Source organism: Rutidosis leptorrhynchoides, chromosome 3, assembly GCF_046630445.1.
Source record: "Rutidosis leptorrhynchoides isolate AG116_Rl617_1_P2 chromosome 3, CSIRO_AGI_Rlap_v1, whole genome shotgun sequence".
NCBI classification, from domain to species: domain Eukaryota; kingdom Viridiplantae; phylum Streptophyta; class Magnoliopsida; order Asterales; family Asteraceae; genus Rutidosis; species Rutidosis leptorrhynchoides.
In genome coordinates this window covers 296,358,141-296,382,613 of record NC_092335.1, presented here as the reverse complement: position 1 = coordinate 296,382,613, position 24,473 = coordinate 296,358,141, and the positions used below count along the sequence as shown (strand labels likewise).

Sequence of the window (24,473 nt, the reverse complement as noted above, 5' to 3'; positions counted from 1 at the left end):
GTGGTCATGTTAAGCTGGGGTGTTACAGAATATGTAACACCCTAGGCAAATCCCACATCGCCCACGAACATGAGTGATCATGGGATTATAAGGTAATACTCACGCTTAAATGACACAACGCGTTTTGGGATCACAGGCAGAGCAGATGTGTGAGTACGCTGTGGTTAAGCGTGCTCGGGCAAGAGCACTACCAGGATGGGTGACCTCCTGGGAAAGTGCTTCTCGTGTGTGGTCGCCAAGAAAAAGCCGTGCGCCTGCGGGCAAAGCGGACAATATTGTGGTCATGTTAAGCTGGGGTGTTACAGCACTTTGATTGATTCAAATTCATGTTGATTTTTTGCATATTCTCGAATCTTTCTGCAACGTCCTGCAGAATTTGATCCTGCGTTTTTCTTTTGATGACCAAATCATCCACATACGCTTCAAGATTGCGCCCAATTTGACTTTCGAATGCACTATCTATCAAGCGTTGATATGTAGCGCCATCATTCTTAAGTCCAAATGGCATCTTGATATAGCAATATATACCTTTGCCCGTATGAAACGTAGTTTTATCCTCATCTTCTTTCGCCATTGGAATTTTATGGTATCCTTTGTAAGCGTCCAGAAAGCAATTAAAAGGGTATTCATGTAGCGATTCAACTTTCCAATCGATTTCTGGCAGTGGATAGTTGTCTTTAGGGCAGGCTTTATTGATATCTTTAAAAATCAATGCACATCTGCCACGATCCGTCAGGATTTTTAACAAGCACTGGGTTTGCAACCCATGTTTGGTACTTTACTTCGCGCAGAGTGTCTGCTTTAACAAGTTTAGTTACTTCTCCGCATAATCATGTCATGCGATCTGGAGCCATGCCTCTACGTTTTTAAATTATTTGTTTTAATGCAGGATTTGCATTAAGCCTATGTTCCGCAATTCTTCGCGGCACACCAGTCATGTTGTAACGACCCGTCCTAATCCATAAGAACGAATACAATAACATATGATTACATCGCGAGGTATTTGACCTCTATATGATACATTTTATAAACATTGCATTCGTTTTAAAAGACAAACTTTCATTACATCGAAAGTTGACAGACATGCATACCATTTCATAATATATCCAACTATAATTGACTTAATAATAATCTTGATGAACTCAACGACTCGAATGCAACATCTTTTGAAATATGTCATGAATGACTCCAAGTAATATCTCTAATATGAGCAAATGCACAGCAGAAGATTTCTTTCATATCTGAGAATAAACATGCTTTAAAGTGTCAACCAAAAGGTTGGTGAGTTCATTAGTTTAACATAAATAATCATTTCCATCATTCTAATAGACCACAAGAATTTCATTTCCAATTCTCATAAATATACATCCCATGCATAGAGACAAAAATCATTCATATGGTGAACACCTGGTAACCGACATTAACAAGATGCATATAAGAATATCCCCTATCATTCCGGGAAATCCTTTGGACATGATAAAACAACATCAAAGTAATAAAGCATCCGTTACTTTGAATGGGGTTCATTAGGCCCAATAGATCTATCTTTAGGATTCACGTCAATTAGTAGACTAGTTTACTAATTCTTAGGTTACCAAGCAAAAGGGGCATATTCGGCTTCGATCATTCAACCATATAATGTAGTTTCCATTACTTATGTCTATTTCGTAAAAAAAATTATAAAAGCGCATGTATTCTCAGTCCCAAAAATATATATTGCAAAAGCATTTAAAAAGGGAGCAAATGAAACTCACCCTACAATATTTTGTAGCAAAAATATTCATACGACGATGCTGAACAATGCAAGGTTGGCCTCGGATTCACGAACCTATATCAAGTATATATATTAACACGTATAATCGTAATCGAACAGACTTACATATTATTAGTGATATAATTGTTATTTTTATATGTTTCATTAATAACTTAATTAAATATATTTATTTTTATATACTTTAAATAGATAATTAATATTTATTTCAAAAGTATTAATATAGTTATGTTTTATGACATAAATGTATTTTTATATAGAAAATCTTTATTTGGTATATTAATAATACTATTAATAATAATGATAATGCTAGTTTTTTTTTAATATAATAATGATACTAATAATGTTATTATTAATAATAATAATAATAATAATAATAATAATAATAATAATAATAATAATAATAATAATAATGATGATATTAATCATAATAATACTAAAAATAATGATTTTATTAATAATTATAATAATGATAGTAATAATGATACTACTAGTAATATACTTGATGATAATACTAATATTTATATAAATAACTATAATACTTCCTATAATAATACTAATACTTATGATAATAATCATAAAAATAATTGGTAATAATAATATTTATCTTACTTAATGACAATAATAATAATAATAATAATAATAATAATAATAATAATAATAATAATAATAATAATAATAATAATAATAATAATAATAATAATAATAATAATAGTAATAATAATAATAATAGTAATAATAATAATAATAATAATAATAATAATAATAATAATAATAATAAAAATTTAATAATGGCATGAGCCGGGCTTGAACCCATGACCACTAGCTCACCCGCAAATAAACCAGACCACTCATCCATTTCTGTCTTTCTGATTTATATCTTAAACTAATCTATTTAACCGTTCATCATCAATATTCATTTAATGATCATAATCATCAACCTTAATCGGTATTCTTTCATCATCATAACACATCATCGTTATAACATCGAACCCGTCATCATAAATCACTATAACCGTATACCGTCATCTTCAATTAACATTATCATTATCATTACGAAGCATCATCTCTATCGTTGTTCACTGTTTAACATCGTCTTCATCCTTGTTTATCTTCAGTAGCAGAAGTAAAGTAATAGCAGTAGCAGCTCGTCATGTACTTGTAGAAAACAATTGATTTGTTGATCGTGGTGGTCTCACTGAACAGAACAGCAACAATCAACAGTAACGGCAACAGAAGTAAAAAATAAAGGTTGTGATGCTGTGATTGTCGACTGAAAAGTAGTTTGTAGAAGGGAATATAACGGGTAGTAGTGTAGCAGTAAAAACATGACAAGTAGAGATGTTTTTGGGTCATCAAAAGAGATAATCATATCAGCCCAACTTCAGATTTTTGGCCTACTATTTGTCGGACCAGAAACAGAAAAGAATAGAATGTATGCAGCAGTTACAGAAGGAGCCCACGAATCAATATAATCTTGTTTGGGTTTCAAATGGCCTGTTAACAAATACTACTAATTTTCCAACACTTTAGAAGCCTAATAAGCATTCTATCAAGAATAATATCAATCACCCTAGTTCGAATAGCCAAACAAGGAAACTGTCATCATCTTACATCGTCTCACACTTCATCAATATTTTATTCTTCATCATAGTTACTTTTATAAAAAAGAAAACAATTCATCATTCCATGTGACCCATTTTGGGTCGGCCATAAAGTTCCACTTGATCCCACATGCCTTTTTTTAACACTGCATACATATATTCTATATATCCAAGTTGGCACACTTTATATCGTGAATATATTCTCTTCCATTTCTTTTCATTAATTTTCTTGATAGAAGAAGGAATGAAAATATAGTTAACCAACAGCAGGTACAACAGTAGTGATAACCAAGCAAGCGTCATTCGAATAGAAGCATGTCTGATGGGTCACGAAGGTGGCGATACGATGGTGGGTTGATATGGTTCTCGGATAGTGGTGATACCCAAGAAGGTGACTGATGAAGATGGGTAGTCGATGGTGGTTTGATGATAGGCTTAAAAGGGAGTCAAAGGTGATGAGGGTGTTAATTTATCCCGGTTGTTTATCCGAGGAGAAGAAAAAGAAAAAAAAATAGCAAAGTGGTTTGTGTTCATGTCATCGCACAGTAAACTAAATATATGGGTTTGTGTAACAACCCTCACTTTTTGACTTCTAAATTACTGAATTAACCCTAGGGTTATATGTCTGACTATATGTATTAAGGGTTGTTATATACAATTAAATATTGACCGAATAGTAATTTTTAGTCAACAATGTACGCTTAAATAAATAATATATTATTAATTTATATAATTTGAAATAATTTAACTAAGTATATAAACTTTGTATCACTTTTATTATTTAGTTAATGTATTATATATTTAACTATATAATAAATCCAATTATATATAAATGTAATAATATTTATAAACTTACTAAAGCTATAGTTTAATAATTAAAATCATAATTATTATTAAAAATACAAAATACCGAATTATTTATTATTTTTATGCAAAATTTGTATTTATTAATTAAATAAAAAATAAAAAATAAAATATAATATAATTGACAAATATTCTTGGAAAAACATTAAATAAATTTGTTTATTTACATAAAAAAAATCCTTAAAATAAATAAAAAATAAATAAATAAATAAATTAATTAATTTTTAATTAAAAATTTTAATATAAAAACTACTTTTATTATTTTATTTTGTGCATTATCCCATGACCTAACATTTAATAATTTTTAATTTTAAAATCTCATTAAGAATTAAATATTTTTTTTAATTATTTTATTCTTTTTACCTAATTTTTTTCAAGTATAAATACCCCTCATTTCTCATTCAAACTCACACCAAAATTCCTCTCATTCTCTCTTTGAAGAATTACTACTAGTAAGTATTCTTTTCTCACTTTTTATTTTTTTTACTTTTTACTTTTTACTTTTTACTTTTTACTTTTTACTTCGGTTATTATTTTTACCGAAATATGTAAATAATGTTATAAATTATATGCAATTAAAAATAAAATAAATAACATGTATACATTATTACCATTACTAGCACCTATAACCTCCTACTTATATTGTAACATAAAAACATTTTGGGATATGTATTAGAGATGTATAGATCTTCGAACTTTCTTGACGAATGGTTTCTATGAGATTCTAGGAAGAGGGTTTGGATTTCCAATTTAAAGGGTCCTATGGCTCAAGCCCCTAGATCTAAATTAGCCATTCGAAGGGAAAGGGGTGATTGGAAGCTTATCTAATACGGCAAGTATCCTAAAATGGAAAACACTGATAAAAGTAGAAACTCTCTAGTCATAGGAACTTAGTAAAATAAGAAACTTTCTAAAAATGGAAACTTTATAAAAATAGTAACTTACTAGGAATAGAAACTTAGTAAAACAAACTATACTTAAATACATACTTAAACTTAAACATGGGCAAAACACTTAACTACTCTTAAATGTCAATAGGTTGACTTTCCTGCTCACTCGTTCAACTCTTTATTCCGAGGAATAACTCTCTCTCTACTTACTAAGGTGAATTCATAGCCCCTCTTTAATTGCTAGCAAACTTACTTACTTTTACTTGGGGTGAGACACATGCTGTTTTTACTTTTTACACTTTAGACACAAGTACCAAACTGTTAAACTATGCTATACCCGGCTATGTCCGACTAAGTCCCTACAGTGATATTTTTAATTGCTGCGGCATGCTTAATTATTGGGGGTAGGCCTATCGGGAGTAACGTCCCCAATACATTTAACCAAGTCATTGTATTACTTAATAAGGAAATTAAACCGACAAGGACAGACACAACTTGTCATGGGGCAAACTTGAACGTTTAGTCTAAATATCACGCATTGGCATAACTTTTTGATCCTGCGGGAGATCAACTTTACAAACTAAATCTTGTGGTCTAAAACAACGACAAACTTTTTGTTAAACCTATGAACTTCACTCAACCTTTTTGGTTGACACTTTAGCATGTTTTGTCTCAGGTGCTGTTTGATTCAAGCTCTTATACTTACTGCTTATGTGATGCTACTTGGACATATTATCAAGAGATATCGCATTTATTACTTCTGCATGTGAATATTTACGATATTGTTATTCCTGTCATTGTAACGACATTTCATTTTCTGCTGCGTACTCATTAAAGTTAAATTCATCATTTAGTATTGTTCTCGTTTATTATAATATGTTGGTATGTTTTGATAATAATGACGTTCCTTCCAGACCCTATTGGGAGGGCGTTACAGATTGGTATCAGAGCATAACCAGGCTGTTATAGAGAACCAGGATTGCATTTTTATGTGTGCCTTACTTGTTAGTTAGGGTGCCTTAGCAATCTAGGAAACTATAACCTTTCATGCCTTAGAATTAAAGCACTTAGGATTGCCCCATAATCTTAACTATTATGCTTTAATAAACTTGACTTAAAGATTCTAATCAAAATATCCTTCCTAATGTTAGGATGTCTAATTATCATCAAACGGCCAAAATGAATCTTTTCAAGCCAACCGAAAAAGATACTGAAAGGTCTTCCACAAAAAGACCAGTCCAAAGTCCACCTTATGGCTTTGGTGGTCCTCCCTCACCAAACTATAGACCAAATACTACTCTAAAGTTACATGGGTCTCCTGAATACTATCCAACCCCGAGGAATAAAGACAAGAGGAAATGTTTTGAAGAAACTGGGCCGTCAAAGAAAAGATCCCGATCTCCTTTCTACGATGAAGTTGATGCCAAGTACGAGCTCGTGAATCTGCGAAAAACTACCGATGACCTAATTCGCCATATTGCAAGGATCGATTTTCAAATGAAGGAAAAAGACCTAGAGATCAAGAAGCTCATGGAGGAAAATGCTGAACAAAAGAAAGAGATAAAGTTGGTGAAGTATGAAGGTGATAGAAATACCCGATGGGGGAAGCAATCTCTCTCTTGCCTAAGATGGAGGAAAACCGCGTGAATAATCAACTTTCTATAAGGGACCACAAGTACCATGTAATCAACAATGAAGTTTCTAACCTTTATGATAATCTCGAGTTCCTGCATGAGAAACAAAAGGCGAGGAACGAGAAAGTTGACGAGTTTATAAAGAAGGATGGTACGTTAAGGATGTGCATTGATTACCGCGAACTTAACAAGCTTACTATCAAGAACCGTTATCCGTTGCCACGTATTGATGATCTATTTGACCAACTTCAAGGGTCAAGTATTTATTCAAAGATTGATTTGAGGTCCGGATATCACCAACTTAGAGTCAAGGAATTTGATATTCCTTAGACTGCTTTTCGCACTCGTTATGGGCACTATGAATTCTGTGTTATGCCTTTTGGTTTGACCAATGCTCCTGCCGTTTTCATGGATCTCATGAACCGTGTCTGCAAACCTTATCTCGATAAATTTGTCATTGTTTTCATTGATGACATTTTGATCTACTCCAAAAGTGAGAAGGAACATGAGCAACATCTGCGCGTGATTCTTGAACTCTTATGAAAGGAACAACTCTACGCTAAGTCTTCTAAGTGCGAGTTTTGGCTCAAAACCGTACAATTCCTCGGACACGTTGTTGATAGTAATGGAATACAGGTCGATCCAGCTAAGATTACCGCTATCCAGAACTGGAAGATACCAAAGACTGCGAAGTATATTCATCAATTTTTGGGACTTGCCGGTTATTATCGGAGATTCATAAAGGATTTTTCCCTTCTTGCCAAACCTCTTACGAAGCTAACTCAAAAAGGGAAAAAGTTTGAGTGGTCCGAAGAACAGGAATCTGCTTTCAAAATTCTGAAAGAGAAGTTGACCACAGCCCCGATTCTATCTTTACCTGAAGGTACTGACGATTTTGTTGTTTACTGCGATGCCTCAAAGCAAGGCTTTGGTTGTGTTTTAATGCAACATGAAAAGGTTATTGCCTACGCATCTAGACAGTTGAAGAAACACGAGGAGAACTATACCACACACGACCTTGAGTTAGGTGCCGTGGTATTTGCATTAAAGATATGGAGACATTATCTATATGGTACCCAGTTTACGGTGTACACTGACCATAAAAGTCTTCGACACATCTTTGATCAAAAACAGCTGAATATGAGGCAAAGCCGATGGCTCGAGTTATTGAACGATTATGACTGTAAGATGGAATATCATCCTGGCAAGGCAAACGTAGTTGCTGATGCCCTTAGTCGAAAAGACGATGTTAAACGTGTTCGTGCCTTAAACCTGAAAATCAAATCAAATCTTATATCACGAATCTGCGAAGCTCAACTGGAAGCTATTAAACCAACACTTATCGAAGGTGAAGGACCTATCGGTTTCGAGAAGCAACTCCAAGTGAAAGCTAATTGTACACGGTACTTTGGCAACAGAATTTGGGTTCCTCGCTTCGGTAATCTCCGTGAGCTAGTCTTGGATGAAGCGCATAAGACTAGGTATTCTATTCATCCGGGTTCCAGTAAGATGTACCACGATGTGAAGGAATTCTACTGGTGGCCTAATTTGAAAGCCGACATTGCTACTTATGTTAGTAAGTGTCTCACTTGTTTGAAAGTCAAGGCTGAACATCAAAAGCCTTCTGGTCTGTTGACACAACCCGATATTCCGCAGTGGAAGTGGGAATGTATCGCTATGGACTATACTACTAAATTGCCCAAGACTTCTAGTGGCAATGCTACTATATGGGTCATAGTAGATCGTCATACTAAATCTGCTCATTTCTTACCGATCAAGGAGACCGACAAGATGGAGAGATTGTCACAACTGTATATCAAAGAAATTGTCTCTCGTCATGGTGTTCCTATATCAATAATATCCGATCGCGACATTAGATTCACTTCCAGATTCTGGAAATCCTTACAATCTGCTCTTGGAACTCAACTCGACATGAGTACTGCTTATCATCCGCAAACCGATGGTCAAAGTGAACGAACCATTCAAACATTGGAAGATATGCTTCGTGCTTGTGTTATCGACTTCGGCAAAGGCTGGGATAGACATTTTCCTTTGGTTGAATTCTCTTACAATAATAGTTACCACTCAAGTATTAAGGCTGCACCTTTTGAGGCCTTATACAGACGAAAATGTAGATCCCCACTGTGCTGGGATGAATTAGAGGACAAACAGTTAACTGGTCCTGAAATCATACACGAGACAACCGAAAAGATAGTTTAGATTAAGAAACGAATAGAAACTGCCCGCAGCCGACAGAAGAGCTATGCTAATAAAGGTCGGAAAGATTTGGAATTCCAAGTTGGTGACAAAGTCATGTTAAAAGTATCCCCTTGGAAAGGCGTCATTCGTTTTGGTAAACGAAGCAAACTAAGTCCGCGTTTTGTTGGACCCTTCAAGATTACTGAAAGGATCGGACCCGTGGCTTATCGATTAGAATTACCTGCTGAACTTAGCAGCGTACACAACGTATTTCATGTCTCGAATCTTAAAAAGTGTCTCGCTGATGACACTCTCGTTATTCCTTTGGATGACATTCGCATTGATGATAAAATGCACTTCATAGAGGAACCCGTAGAAGTCATGGACCGATCTGCTAAACACTTAAAACAAAGCACCATACCTATTGTTAAGATCCGTTGGAATTCACGATGTGGCCCCGAGTATACCTGGGAACGTGAAGACCAAATGAAACAGAAATATCCCCATCTCTTCTCAACCGCTGATGCATCCGAGAAGTCTACCTAAAACTTCGGGACGAAGTTTTTATTAACGTGGAGGTACTGTAACAACCCTCACTTTTCGACTTCTAAATTACTGAATTAACCCTAGGGTTATATGTCTGACTATATGTATTAAGGGTTGTTATATACAATTAAATATTGACCGAATAGTAATTTTTAGTCAACAATGTACGCTTAAATAAATAATATATTATTAATTTATATAATTTGAAATAATTTAACTAAGTATATAAACTTTGTATCACTTTTATTATTTAGTTAATGTATTATATATTTAACTATATAATAAATCCAATTATATATAAATGTAATAATATTTATAAACTTACTAAAGCTATAGTATAATAATTAAAATCATAATTATTATTAAAAATACAAAATACCGAATTATTTATTATTTTTATGCAAAATTTGTATTTATTAATTAAATAAAAAATAAAAAATAAAATATAATATAATTGACAAATATTCTTGGAAAAACATTAAATAAATTTGTTTATTTACATAAAAAAAATTCTTAAAATAAATAATAAATAAATAAATAAATAAATAAATTACTTTTTAATTAAAAATTTTAATGGAAAAACTACTTTTATTATTTTATTTTGTGCATTATCCCATGACCTAACATTTAATACTTTTTAATTTTAAAATCCCATTAAGAATTAAATATTTTTTTTAATTATTTTATTCTTTTTACCTAATTTTTTTCAAGTATAAATACCCCTCATTTCTCATTCAAACTCACACCAAAATTCCTCTCATTCTCTCTTTGAAGAATTACTACTAGTAAGTATTCTTTTCTTACTTTTTATTTTTTTTACTTTTTACTTTTTACTTTTTACTTTTTACTTTTTACTTTTTACTTTTTACTTTTTACTTTTTACTTCGGTTATTATTTTTATCGAAATATGTAAATAATGTTATAAATTATATGCAATTAAAAATAAAATAAATAACATGTATACATTATTACTATTACTAGCACCTATAACCTCCTACTTATATTGTAACATAAAAATATTTTGGGATATGTATTAGAGATGTATAGATCTTCGAACTTTCTTGACGAATGGTTTCTATGAGATTCTAGGCAGAGGGTTTGGATTTCCGATTTAAAGGGTCCTATGGCTCAAGCCCCTAGATCTAAATTAGCCATTCAAAGGGAAAGGGGTGATTGGAAGCTTATCTAATACGGCAAGTATCCTAAAATGGAAAACACTGATAAAAGTAGAAACTCTCTAGTCATAGGAACTTAGTAAAATAAGAAACTTTCTAAAAATGGAAACTTTATAAAAATAGTAACTTACTAGGAATAGAAACTTAGTAAAACAAACTATACTTAAATACATACTTAAACTTAAACATGGGCAAAACACTTAACTACTCTTAAATGTCAATAGGTTGACTTTCCTGCTCACTCGTTCAACTCTTTATTCCGAGGATTAACTCTCTCTCTACTTACTAAGGTGAATTCATAGCCCCTCTTTAATTGCTAGCAAACTTACTTTTACTTGGGGTGAGACACATGCTGTTTTTACTTTTTACACTTTAGACACAAGTACAAAACTATTAAACTATGCTATACCCGGCTATGTCCGACTAAGTCCCAACAGTGATATTTTTAATTGCTGCGGCATGCTTAATTATTGGGGGTAGGCCTATCGGGAGTAACGTCCCCGATACATTTGACCAAGTCATTGTATTACTTAATAATAAAATTAAACAGACAAGTACAGACACAACTTGTCATGGGGCAAACTTGAACGTTTAGTCTAAATATCACGCATTGGCATAACTTTTTGATCCTACGGGAGATCAACTTTACAAACTAAATCTTGTGGTCTAAAACAACGACAAACTTTTTGTTAAACCTATGAACTTCACTCAACCTTTTTGGTTGACACTTTAGCATGTTTTGTCTCAGGTGCTGTTTGATTCAAGCTCTTATACTTACTGCTTATGTGATGCTACTTGGACATAGGATTAAGAGATATCGCATTTATTACTTCTGCATGTGAAAATTTACGATATTGTTATTCCTGTCATTGTAACGACATTTCATTTTCCGCTGCGTACTCATTAAAGTTAAATTCATCATTTAGTATTGTTCTCGTTTATTATAATATGTTGGTATGTTTTGATAATAGTGACGTTCCTTCCAGACCCTATTGGGAGGGCGTTACAGTTTGGGTGATGGTTCTTAGATTGAATGGATTACTAATCAAGAGGAAACGCAACAGCTTACCAGGGATGATGACATCTTGGTTGCAAACCGAAGAGAAATCAGCAAATAGTTGTGGTTAGTTTCAATGGTGATGGCTTGGTGAGGTGACGAGTGTGGAGGTGATTAGGTCCTAGTTTAGTAATTGAAATGTATATTTGTTTTAACCGATTCAGAGGATATAAGCGAAATGGGTTTGCACGTGATGTGGTGCATGTGCGGGGTTTTAATTGTAATTGGGTAGTATACTCATTACCGAATAGTTAACAAGTTATGGGGGCTTATTGGAGGTAAAAATGTTTTCAATGTGCATCTGTAGGTATTTGTGTGCTCTATTCTAATATCATATACAGGATGCAATTTAGAAAGAAGTTGAAATATTTGTAAGAGAGAGCTTGGGCACTTGAATAAAATAAAGAGGCAATAATAACATATGCTTGAAATTTAAATTGAAATATGGAAAAATTGAGTGGACGTTAATATCAGATTGTTAGTTATAGAATATAGAATACAATTGTCAAGTTGGAAGGAAAGAAACAGTATACACACCCGTGAATTCTCAATCTCAATCTCAATCTCAATAATAATAATAACATAATAATAATTTATAATATAATATAAAATTAAAATGTGTGATTAAGTTAGCCGTCGTCTACTATTTCATTTTACGGAATAAAATTCGTACTTCGTTGATAATTAGGTCGGATAAAAAGTCATCAGAAAAATCCCATATTTTTATATTAACTATATTTATTTATTTTGATCATTATGGTATAAAATTCAGTCATTAATTTAATAAATAAAAATTACATCAACTGTCCCTCTCATTTATGGGTAAAATATATAAAAAGTGTTAAAATTAAATAATTAGATCCTAAATATACTTTTAATAAGCCTATAACTTATATAACTCAATTTCGGATCACCCTTTACTTTAAAATCATATAAGTTCGTTTTTAACTTGATTAATAACTGTCAAGATGACAAACGAGTGCTACGAGCGTTTACAGAATGAATTCTAAACCAAATATATATTTTCAATATACTTTATATATATTTATTTTAATAATACATTTATTATTACTTATATCATTTTATTTTACAAAATTAATTCTAATAACTACATAAAATAATATTTCAAATTATATTAAAATATACATATATACATTTTTAAATATATATGTATCTATTTACAAATAGTTATTCGTGAATCGTCGGAACTAGTCGAAAGGTAAATGAATACATGAACACAGTTCAAAGTTTTTGAGATTTCAATATTACAGACTTTGCTTATCGTGTCAGAAATATATAAATATTAAGTTTAAATTTGGTCAAAAAATTTCGGGTCGTCACAGTACCTACCCGTTAAGAAATTTCGTCCCGAAATTTGAGTGTGGTTGTCATAGTAAACAATAAAAATGTTTTCATGACGAATTTGAGCTGATAACTAGAGTTTTATTACTGTTGAGTAATACGGATAAGATAGTTCGATTACTCGAAGAGTACGAGTGAAACTGTCACAAAAGAGTGAAATAAGTAAATGTAGATTCGTCATATCTTTTGACGTAGACAGGGTTGATTTCCAGAGTTCCGGGAATTTGGAGAAAATCTTTGTAATAAGATTTGATTCTCCGATATTTAGGAAATTAGAATCCTCTTTGTTTAAATACGATGATCTCTTTTGATTGTTCTGTCAGATATTTCACTATAAATCCACCCTCTTCATTTCCTTATTTTCACAGCTCACATCTCCTATTCTTTCTCCCCCAATTCAAACTTTTGTTTTCTCTTCTCGACTTTAAGTCAAGCGAATAATGGTCCAAAATTTGTAGGTTTGAAGTTTTGAAATAAACATAGATAATGTTCTAAGAGAGAAATGGTAATAGCACAATCTTGATTGGTTAAATTACCGGAATCACTAAGAATAGAACTATCAAGAATATATTTTCTTGATATGTTTAGAAGTTAAGTAGAATGAAAGAGTTATGTAACATGACACATGATGATGGTATGATCTACTGTGAACCATCATCACGTTTCATTAGAAACTCAGCATGACCTACTGTAATATAATCATGTTGGTCGGGTGTCATTATATTATACTAACTCATGCTTCAATTCCCAACACTTCTCCACAATTCGTTCATAATTTATACTTAGACTTTACAGAAGTTTCTAATATAATGGAATACAGAAAACACGAAAAGATAGATAATTTCGGACAAGAATATTTATGAAAATATCCTCAGAAATATTGAAGATATTTATGATGAAATTTTGGTATTCCTAAGTTCGAAGCTTGATGAAGAAAAAAAATAATAAAAATTTTCCGCAAGATTTTAACATGACTTCGGAGCAAGATATTCTCTAAAGATTTCATTGGATCCAGAATTACCTGGATTCTTTGAATATAAGGTTTGGTTCTTGTATTTGTCCTTGGTCTCCTTCCTGGTTAGCTCAATTCGTTTTTCAGTACCAAATTTTCTATCGAGCGTTCCCAATACTCCATTTTTTTATCATCAAACTCTTCGCCATTTAGGCCATCTACAATTTTTGCTGTTTCCTCTGCATTTAATGCTACCATATCTGAATCATCGGTTATCAATCCGAGGTGGTTTCAAGAGAATTGTATTTTTAGATGATTAAACGATGATGGTAATATGGTAGAGTATAAAAGGTTCCCCGATAACAATAAAATAGCACGCAGATATATCAAGATTATAATAAGGTTGTTTCGAATGAAAGTCGAAGTTGACTTGCTGGAGCTGTGACAAAATTTGCTACTTTGAAAGGGATTATCAAGTTATTTTGGGTAATAATAACACTAAGGAATTAGCACAACTACGTGTTAAACGTTTACTCAGTTTCCAAGTGTTTTTCAGGTGCATAACTATATGCATCAATCTTTTCTTCCGTAGATGAAGTGCGGTTGATTCATCCTCTCGATTGAGGTGTTTTCAAGAATTATGAAAGGTTTGAATGTAGATTGTATTCGTCAAGATACAAATGATTGTTTTGGATGAAATCGAGTGGCACACTTGAAGAAATGTTTAGTTTCATATGTTATAATCAATATTTTAATATGTTTGAATTGTCCATTGTTAGTAGTCCAATAGTTTAACCAAGTCTAGTATATTATAAGGAAATAGTCATAACGGATATAGGAACATTTAGCTAGGATATTGTTAGCGTGGATTCTTAACAAAATTTTACATACATAATTAGTTTGTTTCTAATAAGTTTTATTTTGCCCAATATTTTCTTCATTATTCCACTTGTCAAATCTTGAATTGGATTTTGATTTGTCAAAATCCAAATATGAAATTGAATGAAAATGGTTATTCTGTGGTGAACGGATTTGTATATCTGTGGATTTAGGTAGAATAGTAATTAGCTGTTAGATCAGGTTCAAAGAATGTACAGTGTAACTTATTAATGTGAGATCTAAATATTCCTCGGGTATTACCTACCCGTTAAAATATTTTCACCATTAACTGTTTGTACCAAAGAATTTTTAATTACAAACTTTATGAAAACATATATACATATATTTTTTCTTCAGATGTAATCATGGATTTAATGAGTTAATATGATATTAATCTTATTTGCTTTTCGGTTTGAGCTAGAATAAGTAGTCTCTAAAACTATTAGGAACCACATATTCTTCGCAGAATATTAATGAAGTTATGGAGCAATACTTCATCGTTAACTATAAGGAACCATATATTCTTCGCAGAATATTTCTTCAATGAAGTTATGGATCAATACTTCATCGTTAACTATTAGGAATCACATATTCTTCGCAGAATATTTCTTCAATGAAGTTATGGATCCATACTTCATCGTTCATAGTTGTTGTTGGTACTGATGTTGGTGGTACTGTTGGTGCGGGTGATGCTGCTGAAGCTGGTAAGTTTTGCACCATGTTTTCCAAATTGATTACTCGAGCGCGAAGGTCGTTGACTTCTTCTATTATTCCGGGATGATTGTCGGTCGAAACGAGTGGATGAATAAGATCTAGAATTTGAGATAATATATAATCATGACGAGATACTCTGGAAATGGGAGAGAAAATGGTGTTTCGGATAGGTTCACCGATAAATGCTTCAGGTTCTTCGCCAAGAGGAAAATTGGTGGATGGAAGGGATCGCCTTCTTCTCTTCTACATTGATTTAGTCGACTACGAATTTATCCCAATTCATCTAGGATAGGTGATGACTAATTGGTTCATCCATTCCAGTTACACTACTTTCGAAGCTCAGTTGAATATTCATATCGGAATAGTTATCGAAATAACTATCGGAATAGCTATCAGAATCTGAGGGACTCGAACTGGTTGAGGGATTCATCTCGTACGATCAGATGAAGAATGTTTGATAAGAAATAGATTATAGGATGTAGATTAGTAACCTGCAATACATAATATACATATGCATATATAATACTAAAATTCCATAAGTTATGGAGGAATCTACGGAATCTGTCAGGCAAAGGTAACAATAACAGATATGCTAAAATATGAATTAGCAGATATGCTAAGATATGAATTTTGTCTATACACTATTCATGTAATCATTGCAGTATGATGTGTCTAGACTTAAGAATGATAAGCAAATAATTTCCTAAGGATGATATGTAGATGATTTTCGACACGAAATGATAAGCAAAACTTTTGACATGCAGACACGGTCAAAGTCCAGACCCACTAATGCATCTAAACAACTATCAGTTAGACACACTAATGTAAGACCTGGTTCGCTAAGACCATCGCTCTAATACCACATGTAGTACAGTGGGGACAACCACCGTCCCACCCAGTGCCTTCCCAGCTAACTGCCTGGTGACCACTGAGTGTACCTCAGATACTGATTTTAGGGCTTGCCTCTCGGCTACTGCCAACCCTCGTAAGGGATAGTAAGGAGTAAGAGTCAATGCTTCGTCACAGGTAACACTGTGAGAACCTCCTTTACGACTAACACGCACCAACGGCGTTAAACTAGCTCTGATACCACCTGTAATGACCCGTCCTAATCCATAAGAACGAATACAATAACATATGATTACATTGCGAGGTATTTGACCTCTATATGATACATTTTACAAACATTGCATTTGTTTTAAAAGACAAACTTTCATTACATCAAAAGTTGACAGGCATGCATACCATTTCATAATATATCCAACTATAATTGACTTAATAATAATCTTGATGAACTCAACGACTCGAATGCAACGTCTTTTGAAATATGTCATGAATGACTCCAAGTAATATCTCTAATATGAGCAAATGTACAGCGAAAGATTTCTTTCATACCTGAGAATAAACATGCTTTAAAGTGTCAACCAAAAGATTGGTGAGTTCATTAGTTTAACATAAATAATCATTTCCATCATTCTAATAGACCACAAGAATTTCATTACCAGTTCTCATAAATATACGTCCCATTCATAGAGACAAAAATCATTCATATGGTGAACACCTGGTAACCGACATTAACAAGATGCATATAATAATATCCCCTATCATTCCGGGAAATCCTTCGGACATGATAAAACAAAATCAAAGTACTAAAGCATCCGGTACTTTGGATGGGGTTCGTTAGGCCCAATAGATCTATCTTTAGGATTCGTGTCAATTAGTAGACTGGTTTACTAATTCTTAGGCTACCACGCAAAAGGGGCATATTCGGCTTCGATCATTCAACCATATAATGTAGTTTCGATTACTTGTGTGTATATCGTAAAACATTTATAAAAGCGCATGTATTCTCAGTCCCAAAAATATATATTGCAAAAGCATTTAAAAAGGGAGCAAATGAAACTCACCCTACAATATTTTGTAGCAAAAATATTAATACGACGGTACTGAACAATGCAAGGTTGGCCTCGGATTCACGAACCTATATCAAGTATATATATTAACACGTATAATCGTAATCGAACAGACTTACATATTATTAGTAATATAATTGTTATTTTTATATGTTTCATTAATAACTTAATTAAATATATTTATTTTTATATACTTTAAATAGATAATTAATATTTATTTCAAAAGTATTAATATAGTTATGTTTTATGACATAAATGTATTTTTATATAGAAAATCTTTATTTGGTATATTAATAATACTATTAATAATAATGATAATGCTAGTTTTTTTTTATATAATAATAATAATAATAATAATAATAATAATAATAATAATAATAATAATAATAATAATAATAATAATAATAATAATAATAATAATAATAATAATAATAATGATGTTAATCATAATAATACTAAAAATCATGATTTTATTAATAATTATAATAATGATAGTAATAATGATACTACTAGTAATATACTTGATGATAATACTAATATTTATATAAATAACTATAATACTTCCTATAATAATACTAATACTTATGATAATAATCATAAAAATAATTGGTAATAATAATATTTATGTTACTTAATGACAATAAAAATAATAATAATAATAATAATAATAATAATAATAATAATAATAATAATAATAATAATAATAATAATAATAATAGTAATAATAATAATAATAATAATAATAATAATAATAATAATAATAATAATAATAATAATAATAATAATAAAAATAATAATAATAATAATAATAATAATAATAACATTAAGGTAATAATAAAAATATAATAGCTACCTCAAAGGCTTGTCTTAAAAAAAAATATGGCATGAGCCGGGCTTTAACCCATGACCACTAGCTCACTCGCAAACAACCCAGACCACTCATCCATTTATGTCTTTCTGATTTATATCTTAAACTAATCTATAGAACCGTTCATCATCAATATTCATTTAATGATCATAATCATCAACTTTAATCGGTATTCTTTCATCATCATCGTACATCATCGTTATAATATTTTTGTTTGGGTTTCAAACGGCCTGTTAACAAATACTATTAATTGTCCAACACTTTAGAAGCCTAATAAGCAGTCCATCAAGAATAATATCAATCACCCTAGTTCGAATAGCCAAACAAGAAAACTGTCATCATCTTACATAGTCTCACACTTCATCAATATTTTATTCATCATCATAGTTACTTTTATAAAAAAGAAAATAATTCATCATTCCATGTGACCCATTTTGGGTCGGCCATAAAGTTCCACTTGATCCCGCATGCCTTTTTTTTTAACACTACATACATATATTCTATATATCCAAGTTGGCACACTTTATATCGTGAATATATTCTTTTCCATTTCTTTTCATTAATTTTCTTGACAGAAGAAGGGATGAAAATATAGTTAATCAATAGCAGGTACAGCAGTAGTGATAACCAAGCAAGCGTCATTCGAATAGAAGCATGTCTGATGGGTCACGAAGGTGGCGATACGATGGTGGGTTGATATGGTTCTCGGATAGTGGTGATACCCAAGAAGGTGAGTAATCAAGATGGGTAGTCGATGGTGGTTTGATGATAGGCTTAAAAGGGAGTCAAAGGTGATGAGGGTGTTAATTTGTCCCGGTTGTTTATCCGAAGAGGAGAAAAAGAAAAAAAATAGCAAAGTGGTTTGTGTTCATGTCATCACACAGTAAACTAAATATATGGGTTTGGGTGATGGTTCTTAGATCGAATGGATTACTAATCAAGAGGAAACGCAACATCTTACCAGGGATGATGACATCTTGGTTGCAAACCGAAGAGAAACCGACAAATAGTTGTGGTTAGTTTCAATGGTGATGGCTTGGTGAGGTGACGAGTGTAGAGGTGATTAGGTCCTAGTTTAGTAATTGAAATGTATATTTGTTTTAACCGATTCAGAGGATATAAGCGAAATGGGTTTGCACATGATGTGGTGCATGTGCCAGGTTTTAATTGAAATTGGGTAGTATACTCGTTACCGAATAGTTAGAAAGTCATGGGGGCTTGTTGGAGGTAAAAATGTTTTCAATGTGCATCTTTAGGTATTTGTGTGCTCTATTCTAATATCATATACAGGATGCAATTTAGAAAGAAGTTGAAATATTTGTAAGAGAGAGCTTGGGCACTTGAATAAAATAAAGAGGCAATAATAACATATGCTTGAAATTTAAATTGAAATATGGAAAAATTGAGTGGACGTTAATATCATATTGTTAGTTATAGAATATAGAATACCGTTGTCAAGTTGGAAGGAAAGAAACAGTATACACACACGTGAATTCTCAATCTCAATCTCAATAATAATAATAATATAATAATAATTTATAATATAATATAAAATTAAAATGTGTGATTAAGTTAGCCGTCGTCTACTATTAAATTTTACGGAATAAAATTCGTACTCCGTTGATAATTAGGGCGGATAAAAAGTCATCAGAAAAATCCCATATTTTTATATATTAACTATATTTATTTATTTTGATCATTATGGTATAAAATTCAGTCATTAATTTAATAAATAAAAATTAAATCAACTGTCCCTCTCATTTATGGGTAAAATATATAAAAGTGTTAAAATTAAATAATTAGATCCTAAATATACTTTTAATAAGCCTATAACTTATATAACTCAATTTCGAATCACCCTTTATTTTAAAATCATATAAGTTCTTTTTTAACTTGATTAATAACTGTCAAGATGACAAACGAGTGCTACGAGCGTTTACAGAATGAATTCGAAACCAAATATATATTTTCAATATACTTTATATATATTTATTTTAATAATAAATTTATTATTACTTATATCATTTTATTTTACAAAATTAATTCTAATAACTACATAATATAATATTTCAAATTATATTAAAATATACATATATATATTTTTAAATATATACGTATCTATTTACAAATAGTTATTCGTGAATCGTCGGAACTAGTCGAAAGGTAAATGAATACATGAACACAGTTCAAAGTTTTTGAGATTTCAATATTACAGACTTTGCTTATCGTGTCAGAAACATATAAAGATTAAGTTTAAATTTGGTTGAAAATTTCCGGGTCGTCACACATGTCTTGCTCACACCATGCGAAAACATCCATATTTGCTATAAGCAATTGCACTAACTGCTTTTTAACTTCTGCATTCAAATTGTTGCCAATTTTGATTTCTTGTTCTAGATATGCGCAATTTATCATAACCATATTATTTTCTGCACCTGCGCTTTCTATCACTGTGCCTTGTGTATTAACAGTTGCACAAATTGGTTGTATTACTACGGAGATCATTATTGCAACACCTTTGCATGTTGCAAACTTTATCATTCTGTGTATTATTGAGGGAATGATACCAAATTTAGATAGCGCATAGCACCCCAACAATTTGTTATAGCATGAAGCAGATCGCATAACATATAAATCTAGCCATGCTAGGCGCATTAGCTTTGCATCTGTTTCATCAACCAGCTCTATTTTCAGCGGTAGCTGCCCAACCGTCCATGCGAATTCTCCTACAAAACCAGATAGCGAAACTGCAGTAGGTATTAGCTCTGCCTTGATACTTTCTGGTAATTTTCGAAAGCACTGCTCATATATGATGTCCACGCTACTCCCAGTGTCTACATGCACTTTCATAATTGTAATTCCCGTGTTTGCGATTTTATAGGAAACAATTACTGGCGCATCAATCATGCCATAATTCTACATTGGCGGAAATGTTTTTGGCGCAAGCTGCCACTTTTCAAGCATTTCCACAGTTTTTTATGTAAGTATTCTTTCGCTTATGAACCACGCATATTATCTGTGTTTCTTGCATTTGCGCATGTTTATTTGGAAAACTTTTAACCGCACTAGTTTTTTGCGTTTGTTGCATCATTACATTTACATCTTGTATTTGTTGCGTATTTGCACCGTTTAACTCATTTTTTGCGTGAATTTGGTACTGCTGACCTTTTTCCGTTTAAACTTAGCAATTGCGTTATCACAAAACTTTTTCATTTTTTGCTCAAATCAGAGGTTGCTTAAGAATTGAGCACTGTAGATGTGTAAACCTGCAATTCATTAGAAGAGAAAACAATTAAAATTGAATTCCGAATCAAATCATTTGATTATGCGAAATAAATTTATCGATTTTAATTCTAATTCGTGTCCCACGGATGGCGCCAATTGATCAATCCTAGATTAGATACAAGATCCAATCTAGGAATTGAGTGCAATGAGGGGTGGATGGTGGTGTTGATAATGTTTTTGGGACCTTATGATCGTCTTTCACTTATATTCAAGTGATCAATCACCATGTCCCGATCTTGATTGCATTACCTTAGCTCGATTATGATTGATACTTGGGCGTAGTCACAAGTGAATCACAAAAGGCTAGAGCAATTGCACAGAATCAACAACCTAAAATGAGAGGCCAAGCTCCCTATTTATAGGTTTAGAATCATCGTGGAACCAATGTTCGCGCATACTTTATAAATCCACAGTGTTTATGCGGGGCATCTTCGCAATCACAATTTATGCGGGCTCCCGCAATGTTACAGCACAATACACAATTTATTATTTATTTGCGCGGTTCTGTTTTCACTTGCATTTGCATTGCCTTTTGCACTTAAAATATGTATATACGTGCCTATGTATATGATCAGATAGCGATGTGAAGACAATTGCCTTAGGTAGTGTTTAGGGTCCCTTCCACGGTCAACTTGGTAATAGTCAAAGGCACGGGGAAAGTGACCAATCCTAACGAAATCACTCCGGTGTTGTAGGAGCAAGATTGAAAGGCCACAAGGGATTAGATTTACCCTACCAATCCTATTTTCTAGTTGAAAGTTCAAGACTTTCACTTCCATCGGTACCATCACATCATGAATGATGTTTAGTATGAAATGAAATGGATTAGGAAGATCCCATGCCAAGTGAAATGAAACTTGAAAGACTTTATTTCGAGTTTTAGCGAAACCCTTTGACTCTTGACTTAACTTAGAAGACTTTACTTCCAAGTTGACACTTTGTTTTAGGTCCATGGACCCCACTTCTCACACATCAAGATTTTATGCTCATTTTAATAAAATGTAGGAAGTAGCTACTACATCTCCATAATTGAAGATAGGTGCGATGACTTTTGGCCATGGCGTGTGTTGTCTAAGTAACACTAGCACGAAGCGATTGCTCTTGAAAAAGATAGCACTCTGTGAAGCTCAAGGCTCCTCTTCCCTCAGCACTTAGCATATCTAAATGTAAAATGGTGTAGATTATGAAGTCTCCTACACCAAGTGAATTAACCATTCAAGTTTACTTTTGAGACATAAGAGGGTGGACTTTAACCACCCAATTTTTGAATTCGGGAAGACTTTACTTCCAAACCAGACTTTGATTCCTTTTTGATGTTTACTTTAAGCACATGAATTTCATCAAAGTAGAAGACATTACTTCCACTTAAACTTGAAATAACAAGGAAGACTTTACTTCTCTTAATCATGAAGCACAAGGGATGACTTTACTTCCCAAAATACAAATTTTATACCATTTTGTTACTTAATGATTTGTGTTATGTAATGGAAAAAACTTGTTCCAAAAAATAATCAACAAACTTGCATTGATTTTGTTTTAAGTATATGTGACACTTTTAAAGTTTAAACATTGAGACATTGACCTGAAAATTAGTTTCTCTCCCCCACACTTGAATCCATGTAATGTCCCTATTACATGTATTCAGGAATCGCAAAATAATTTGAAGGGACAATGAGAACAAAGCGAAGAGAAAAGAAAAGAAATTGGGACTAGTTTGAAGAACAATTGTCTTCTTTGTCATGAAAATTGAAAAGTGGTCGCAAAATATTGCAAGTTGGTGTGCTTGATGCCTGAACTTAATGCCAGGCTTGGATCAAACATCAACATCATCCTGTCACTAAGAACCAAACAAACAAGCCAAAATATCACAAACATCCACAAGCTATCTAAACAACTACCATCAAACATCAAAGAAAGGATCACAAGTGTAAAGTTATTGCAATCATCCGAATAATAATTTATTTGAAATATCATACTAACCAAATGAGATGCCACAAACTAGCATCTAATACAATTTCAAATTCACAAACATAAATATCCAACACATACAAACATACCAAATACCATCACAAATTGTTTCAAATAAAAAATACAACAAATATTGTTTTAATCATCACACAAATCTAGATATTACCAATTCAATGCCAAAGCGAATTGAACCTCGTGGGCCCATGTTGTTGGTTTCCTTAGACACCGGGATCCATATTTCTTCAGTCTTCTTCCTCCTTCTTTTGCCTCTCCATTTCAAGTTGGTGGTTTTCTTGTGCTTGCCATAAAGCTTCATTGGGATCATAACCAAAATACACTTGATGGGTCGGGTTGTTTTGATCATAAGGGGGAAAGGGTGGTTCTTGGGGTAGCATCCCTTGTGGGTCGCTATGGTTAATTTTAAGGGCATGGTTTTGCCATTGGTTGAGTGTCTGATTCTCCCAATCGTAGTAGTGGTGCTCATAATAGCATTCATCTTGGATTAAGGAAAATTTTCCTAAGCGTTGGTCCAAGTACTCTTGACTTATATAGCCGCTACCGCTACCCCTACTTAGGTCTACCCCACTTGATCCCTCACTCGTTGGTTCTTGATCGGGATCCCCCTCATCGTTGTTGCCCCCATTATTGGGTGCATGGAATTCCTCAAAACCTTCTCCATCTCTTACCAAACTTTCCCCACCAATTTAGTCCCTGGTTCTAAACTTTTTCATCTCAATTTGTTGCAACCCATCATAATTGATACCAAAATGCTTAGCTATGAGTGTGACAAAG

General features: G+C 32.5%; 1 protein-coding gene across 1 annotated transcript; it reads right to left on the bottom strand.

Moving 5' to 3' along the window:
• Positions 1-286: 286 nt before the first annotated feature.
• Positions 287-21,278, bottom strand: LOC139901040 (uncharacterized). The gene is made up of 2 exons (XM_071883781.1): positions 20,716-21,278; positions 287-719 (listed from the first exon to the last, which is right to left on the bottom strand). Exons 1-2 carry the CDS (start codon positions 21,276-21,278, stop codon positions 287-289), a joined length of 996 nt encoding a protein of 331 aa, XP_071739882.1.
• Positions 21,279-24,473: the final 3,195 nt, after the last annotated feature.